Consider the following 8,205-nt stretch of genomic DNA (forward strand, 5'->3'; position numbering starts at 1 on the left):
AAAATTCACTCGGTGCTACCTCAAATTTATGAATTAATAATTTGTCATACCTTTGTAATAGCTTGGCATATCAGAGGATGAGTTGGGAAGCCTTGAAGAAGTCGATCAATGGTCTTGTCAATAAAGTGAACGTTTCTAATATAGAAAATATCATTCATGAGCTCCTTCAGGAAAATATTGTTCGGGGAAGGTAAGTCTTAGTATTTTAAAACAATTCTTTTGCTTTTCTGCTAATATGTATACAGTTCATGTGTACATCACTATGTATGCTATGTGTAGCGTATGGATGCTAGTCAGATTTTAGAGTTAACCTTAGGCTATATTGTCCTATGCAGAGTCGTCCCCTACTTGGGGAAGGGGCTGGCGGGAAAGGGATTGTATGCTTGAAGGAATAACAGTGCAACAGATGGTATATGTTTCCTTTTCTTAAAGGTTTTACCTATGCATTTTACTTGAATGACTTGCAATTACAGGTGTCTCTCTCTATTTACTTTTGTATTCCGGGATTTTTTCTGTGAGACAGATAATATTTGTAGCCAGTATTTAGCAAAACAAGCTTTACTACAGTTATCTGGCTGGACTGTTTATTGTTGTAAGGTAGAGAAAAGATTATTATGCTATTTGAGCTCAGTACTAAGTCATGGTGACTGTGCAAGTACTGTATGATGACTCTCCTTGCTTTAATTTTGATGTCAATAGAGGTTAAATATGCTAGTCTAAAGGAGTATGGGTTTCTTGGATTGGCTCCCATTTGAACAAACAAAACCGAACCACCACCAACAAAAAACCCCTCTGAACAAAATATCCAGAAATACTTCTGTTACATTTCAAACAGATAGCAACACTTTTTCTGTCACAACTTAATCACTGTTATTTGAGGAGGTTATAGCTAAGGAATGCGTTACTTTCATGTATATCATACCTGATGGGAAGATCAGAATCCTGCAGATAGCATAAACATAACAGAAGAGAATTAAGTAAAATCTAGAGGGTGAGCAAGTAGTTCCTAAATGTGATTTCTGTTAAAAGTAACAATGAAATCTCAAACGGTCTATTGTAGAACTGCTTTTTACTTGCCTGCATTTCATATCCCCAAAACTTAATTTTCATACAAGCAGTAGTATTTTAGTTTAAAAATGAGCTTACTGAATGTTTTTTAGAATAAACTTGTCTGTGGAAGTTTTTGCGTGTGGCTTATAAACTTATAAATTTCCAAATAATGTAGATGGAAAATGATATAATTTCCCTTCTTACAGTTAATCTTGACTTCCAGATTTGCACAAAGGTGCATATAAAAGTAGTGACATGAAGTTTTACCTAGCTGTAAAGTGCTTTTCTGAGTTTTCTACCTAGAGGGTAAGTAGGATCTGAACCAGACCAGTTCCAGTTTGTAAGCGATAAGTAACTAATAGTTTCAAAATGAAATACTCTGTTTCTGTGCACTAGTATGAAATGAATTCTATTCCATTTGTCAACTCCAAAGTAAGTAGGAATTAAGGTCCTTCTGCAGTTTGTATTTAGTACCATATAGGAGGTTTTTTGGAAGATTTCAATAGACCACAGAGAAGATGGAGCTGTATACCAGTGTACACTTGGAAGATTCATGTTTGGAGGGCTTTTTTTTTCCCTCACCTATTTGTAATGGAGTGATACAGCAAAAGTCAAATTCTATGTGCTAAAGCGTTAGAAAAAGCAAAACTGAGAGGGGGAAAAAAAGTCTCGATTCTTTTCAGACTTTAGTCTTGATATAAATGTAAGAGAGACCGTTAGTACAATAAAAGAACTATTATCTCATGAGCCTGTGTTTACATTCATTTAGGCTCTAAATAGTAGTCTTTTATAATCGGTTCTCGGTTCCAAAACAATTATTATGTTGAAAATACGCAGTTTCATTTGAGAAAAGCACTGAAAAGCATTACTTTGCCCATTCTGGTTTTACTGAACATTCAGTTTTGTTACTCTTAAGTAGATATTTATTGTTAGGGACCTTTTGTGGAAATATAATTTTTATATCTTAGAAATTTTTTTGCTTGTTTAAGTTGTTATACTGGAACACAATTTTGTGTTTTTCGTAAATAGTTGCAGAGCAGATATTTTTTCTGTCACAAACAGGATTTTGTTTTTTTAACTGAGGAAAAGAAACAGCACAATCATACAAATTTCAAAGCTAAGAAGAGCCTGTGTTGAGGTTAAAAAGGGATAATTGCAGGATACAAGATTAAGACTTTTTACATGCTTATCGCTTTCAAATGTAGTTCTGATAGAAACAATATTTAATGAAATATAAGTTATCAGTTTAATAATTTCTCATCTCAGACACATTTGGGCAACGCATTTTGCAAAACTCCATTTATGGCATAATAAACAACGGTTTGAAAATGACCATCTGATATCTTCTAACTATTCCAACTGTACAATACTATTTTATGTGATACGTGCTGAATAAAAACATAAAATGTTTTATTACCAAAAAAATCTTACACTTATGTATTTTTACAGGGGATTGCTGTCTAGATCCATTTTGCAAGCTCAGAGTGCCTCTCCAATTTTTACCCATGTTTATGCAGCTCTTGTGGCAATTATTAATTCAAAGTTTCCAAATATTGGTGAATTGATTCTCAAGAGATTGATACTAAATTTTCGCAAAGGATATCGCAGAAATGATAAGGTATGTAAAATGGGAAGAAGCAACATGCTGAAACTTGTAATTCTGCTGTGTTAACCTTGTATCAAGCGTGTTCAAATTACATACTTCAAAGGAACACAACCAAGACTTGTGGGTCGGGACCTATCATTAGTACATTAAGTATAGTAATATTACAGTATCATGAAAGCTTGACAACCTATTCTGGGTTGGTACTGTGATAGTTTTTCTTTTTTCTTTTTTTTTTTTGGGGGAGTGTACAATCCTAATTGTGAACAACTATCAGTATCCCAAAATAGTTAGTTTCATGACTTAATTTTATTGTGAGATGCACAAATCTTAGTAAGTAATTTTTTTTTCTTCCATATAAGATGTGTTAAAATTTCCTATTTTATTTCTTTTGCAGCAACTCTGTCTAACATCTTCAAAGTTTGTTGCGCATTTGATGAATCAGAACGTGGTATGTTACTTCATGTTTCTACTCAATCTGAACCCTATATGGCTATTTCTTTAGTTTCAAGACAGCAGTAGCTTAAGTGAAGATGCTCTCCCTGTTCTAAAGGTTACTGAAAATCTGAGTTCAGATTTCCTTTTAATGCCTGCTGTAAGTTTTTAGGACCTTTTTAGAAAAGACTTTGGTAACAGCCTATGCAGTTATCATCACACACACACTCCAGAGCTTCCCCAGACTTCGTAAATATGTTTGGGCTAGTATTCAGACAAATCTTGACGCAAAGCAAGCTTCATCTGAGGCTCTATCCCACAGATCTTACAGAGTTTTCTTGCAACACTGTCATCTGACTTAAACATCTGTGTAGGCAGAACTAGTCTCAGTTGCATCTAATCAAATTTGTATCCAGCTCTGTGCCACTTTTTTATGTGTTAGAAATCGGGATACTCCAATTTTAAATATTGGCAAGAAGCAGTGTTTCAGGAATGCATTGGGAATATAAAGCATTTTGGTAAAGAGGAAACTAATCCAAGACGTGCCATTTGCTTATATGCCTGATCCTGGAAGACCTGATTTAATTATAGATGCAATGCACTTAGAACTAGTTTCTGTAATGTAAGTGCTGTTTTGTTTGCTTCTTGGAAATCCATTCTATTTTTTTTCTTAATGGCAAAATGTTTTTCATTGCTTGCTTGTTCATTTCAATAGCATAGTCACATTCACTACGAAGTTGGTGTAAACACAGGTGGTAAAATTGTGTTTGAAATTTTGACTTCCTCTTAATTAGCTTTGTCCCACTACTGTTGCCTTGTGTGTGTTATTAAACAAGTGTGTTGTGGCATCCTCAAAGGTTGGACTGCTCCGTCAAGTAAATCACTGTAATAATAGTGTAACACTGTACATCCTAATTCTTTACTGATACTCTTTCCATAGGCTCATGAGGTTTTATGTTTGGAAATGCTCACCTTGCTTCTTGAAAGGCCTACTGATGACAGTATTGAAGTAGCAATTGGATTTATTAAAGAGAGTGGGCTCAAATTAACAGAAGTTTCTCCTAGAGGTATTAATGGTAAGTATAACTAGCCAGAACACTTGTCTTTTTGGTGTTTGTATTAGTAAATCCTCATCATATTTACATTTCTGTCTTTTTTCCAAAGCAATCTTTGACCGTCTTCGACACATTTTGCATGAATCTAAAATTGACATGCGTGTTCAGTATATGATAGAAGTCATGTTTGCTGTACGGAAGGATGGCTTCAAGGATCATCCAATCATTCCAGAGGGGTTAGATCTAGTGGAAGAGGAGGATCAGTTTACTCATATGTTGCCATTAGAAGATGACTACAACCCAGAGGATGTTCTTAGTAAGTTAGAAACGGAAGATAATTGTATGACTGCATTCCCCATGAAAACAAATTTAAGACTGAATATTCATTGTTTTCTTCATTTTGTATTTTAAATAAAGATTTTCTTTTATTCTAAAGATGTTTTCAAGATGGATCCGAACTTTATGGAAAATGAAGAGAAATACAAAACGCTGAAGAAAGGTAAGGGTGTGTGTGTATACAAGTTTTATATATAATATTTATATATTTACACACCTATTTACAGGGCGTTTACTTATCCAATTATTGTTACCAACCTTTACTATTTAACAGTGGGTGATATTTGTGTTCCAGATGACTTTCAGTTCATCACAGACCTTTTCAATGTATTCGTGCTATTTTCTTCCGTGTTGTTTCTCCAGCTATGTTTTCATTCAGTTATGACATACCTATTTTTTTGGCTCTGCCACATTCTCCACCTGAGACACCCTTTCATTCTTAAGTGTTGGATCAAGTTTTTTTGGTAATGAAACTACTGTGGTCTGTATTCCGTTAATCTGGGATGCTGCTCTTTCAGAAATTCTTGATGAAGGTGACAGTGAATCTGAAGCAGATCAAGAGGCTGGAAGTAGTGAGGAAGATGAAGAAGAAGATGAAGAGGAGGATGAAGATGGTAAGTGTATGACTGGCACCTTGGCTGTAGATGAAACAGCAAAGAAAAGCTTAACTTGTTACACATTTTGCGAAACTAAGAATGTTCAAATGTGAAGGGATGTTTTTATCTTAAATTATTCTCAGATCGAAGTGTTTACTAGCAAATAGTATAAAAGTAATGGCCTAAAAGGAAGCATTCAGCACAGGCAGAAAATTAAAAGCAACTTTGCCTGATTGTTCTTGACCATATCAGTTTCATGTGAGAAAAGCCTTGCAAACATAAGACATTAAAAAGGAAGTGTTTTCACATTTGTTATTTAAAACTAGCAAAGATAACCTTTCTGGACACTTTCTAGTGCTCTAACGTATTTTTAAGTCACTTTCAAAATCAGAATGGGTTTTCTTACAACTGTATTTACATCCTCTATATCTCACTTCTTAGTTCAGTTCAGCCCCCTTTCTTGATCTTTAGTGGAAGCAGTCAGTGTTTACGCATTTTCAAAGAATGTATTTAATTCCCAGGAGAAAAATTAGTGGATAAGCATGACTGAAATGTTTGTGCAGACTGTGTGAGTAATTGAAAAGCCAGCCAAGTCCTCTTCTTGTAGAATACCAGGAATGGATTTCCTCATCAGTTTGCTAGAGTATTTCACAAAAGAGCAGAACTTCCAGGCTGATGAAAAGTATGAGAATTCACATAACTTTTCATAATTTATGCCATTACCAAACTTTAAAAGAATGAAAGAATAGCGAATACCTTATGAATGAAGCTGTTCCCAGAATGGTTGTGATTCGGAATGGATTTTTCTACACTTGCTCCAGGACAAAACAGAACTTTGCAGAATGCTGTAACGTAGATCCTACACGTACCAGAAACAAAGAATCTCCTGTTAAAATCAGGGATGCTACATAAAGCATTGTATAGTTAAATTATGCAGAAAATACCTTGCTAATAATGTAGACAAGAAATGTTAAAGCCAGAGGTTGCAGTGGCTAAGTCATGTGAAAGGTCTTTAAAAGGGGAGTTATCCTCTTAAAACTATATCTCTAAATATTTACCTGTTAGTTACAGATGAGACAAATACTATTTTTTTCCTTCTCTGTAAAAATAAATAAATAAATAAATAAAATCTGCTAGACAGTCCTAAATATTTCTGGAAAAACTATTCCATAGTGTGCTACAGACTTAGTAAATAGTAAATAGAGCTGTTCTAAGAGATTACATGTATCTGCCTTAATGTTTTGCTCTTTATGAAACTATGTTTTTCTTTCCCAGGTCAGAAAGTTACTGTCCATGACAAAACAGAAATTAACCTGGTCTCCTTCCGTCGTACAATTTATCTTGCTATTCAGTCAAGGTAAATGTAATATTATTTGTATACCTATGAGTGTAGTTCTTTTGAAATGGGTGAACTGGAATTCTCTTTCTTCTTAAATCCTTTTTTAGTGTGCAGTTAAAGTGTGCAGGGAAGTGTTGTTTATGGAGCCTGACCTAATTGTATAAAGCAGACTTTTGACAAATGGGTACCCAAACTCTCATTCTAAGATAAATCCTGTTTGTTTCAAAATGTTTGAGTAATGCACTGGTACTCTTCTGTGAGGATTTCTGTAATCAAATTTTCTGAATGAACAGTGATCTTCCGATTATACAGCTTCTTAAGAATTTGTGAAAAAAATGTGTGACATACTTAAAGTCGAGATGCTGTAGAGTTTCTCCACTTCTGAGAGTAAGGAGTTCTGCGGCATGGTACTCTTTAGGCCTGTTGCCATCTGCATTGTTTGGAAAATAAGTATACAGATACCAACCTTGAAGTGTATTGTATTTGTATTCATCTTGAAAATGAAATCCCCTTGCAGTACATGGCACAAATAATCAAAATGTGGTGGTATAACTCCTGTGTTGCCTGGGTGAAAGGAGAGATTAACTTGTTGCATGCCACTCAATTCCATTATTAAAAGTACGCATGGCCCACAATATTCTGCAGGTCTGCATGAGGAGTGAGGTAATGTAGTTGTGGTATTAATCATTAGACATATGAATTAATACCATACTGAAATGTTGGAAAGGCTCTTATATTTCTCAAAGTTACTGTTGAATACTTTCTTGCCATACTTAAGTTTGTTCATCTTATACTTGGGTGGGGGGAGGTACTTACTGGTAGCTAAAGGCTTTCAATATGCAAGAATGGGAGTGCGAAGAGGAGAGTGTGGAATGTACTAGTTTTGGAGCTTATGTACAGTGCTTGCATTTTAGTGTTTTTCAGGATGTGCAAAATGAGCTCGCATGTTTGTGTTTCGCTAAGTTCTGTAAGATGATGTAACAGTAATAATGTTTTCAGATTGTCTGCAAATGTAATGACTTTGGATTAATTTTCAGTTATAAACTCATGAAATACTAAAGGTTTATTGAAAAAACCCACAACAACAACAAAACCCAACAAAACAAACAGCTTTCTGAATGTTAATGAGATACTTTATTTCAAAACAGTTGAAGTTTCAGCACCAAGAATCAATATAATTCTGAAATGTTTTTGGCGTAGCGTATATTGCACAGATAATAAGAAGTATTTTTTCAATTATTGCAGCTTAGACTTTGAAGAATGTGCTCACAAATTGCTGAAGATGGACTTTCCTGAAAGTCAGACTGTAAGTCTTGCTTCTTATTCTTTTTTTGTTATTAACGTTATTAAGAAATAGTACTATGGTAGTATCTAGAATCCTTACTCTTGTCCTGGGACCTAGTTTGTATAGCAGACGAATGAGAGTGATTCCTTGTAGCTGTTGTTCCTTAAAATGAGTCTTACAACCTTTAGAGCAAATAGGCTGACAGATATTTCATGAGACATTTGTCTTATGCAGTTGCTCCTTTCTGTCAAGCAGTCCAAATACTTGCTCATAGCCTGTTGGTTGGACTGTTGAAACACTTATCCTATGACAGAAGTACTGTAGCATGGGAGTCATTCTCAGAGCTCTGTCTCTGAAAGAACTTGGGAGTTGAAGATCATACTTGCAGGCAGCTGTAGACTTTATCAGTGGGGCTTGAAATTTAGCCTAGTGGTAAAAGAATGCATTGTTTTGTTGCTTTCACAGTCCTCTTGGAATAGTAGTGTACTGAATTAAAGAAGTTGCGA

General features: G+C 34.9%; 1 protein-coding gene across 1 annotated transcript in view; it reads left to right on the forward strand.

The window, feature by feature from the left end:
* The window catches only part of LOC104078291 (pre-mRNA-splicing factor CWC22 homolog), a gene marked incomplete at its 3' end in the record, with an annotated part of 12,627 nt that extends 4,907 nt beyond the window's left edge, over positions 1-7,720 (forward strand). The window contains exons 5-13 of the mRNA XM_009579860.1: positions 62-190; positions 2,500-2,668; positions 3,051-3,104; positions 4,029-4,164; positions 4,253-4,459; positions 4,580-4,642; positions 4,998-5,093; positions 6,351-6,432; positions 7,660-7,720. Of these exons, the coding sequence (XP_009578155.1) occupies positions 62-190; positions 2,500-2,668; positions 3,051-3,104; positions 4,029-4,164; positions 4,253-4,459; positions 4,580-4,642; positions 4,998-5,093; positions 6,351-6,432; positions 7,660-7,720 (997 nt within the window). The remainder of the gene's footprint in view (positions 1-61; positions 191-2,499; positions 2,669-3,050; positions 3,105-4,028; positions 4,165-4,252; positions 4,460-4,579; positions 4,643-4,997; positions 5,094-6,350; positions 6,433-7,659) is intronic.
* Between the last annotated feature and the right edge of the window lie 485 nt (positions 7,721-8,205).

Source organism: Fulmarus glacialis, unplaced genomic scaffold (genome assembly GCF_000690835.1).
Source record: "Fulmarus glacialis isolate BGI_N327 unplaced genomic scaffold, ASM69083v1 scaffold27766, whole genome shotgun sequence".
NCBI classification, from domain to species: Eukaryota; Metazoa; Chordata; class Aves; order Procellariiformes; family Procellariidae; genus Fulmarus; species Fulmarus glacialis.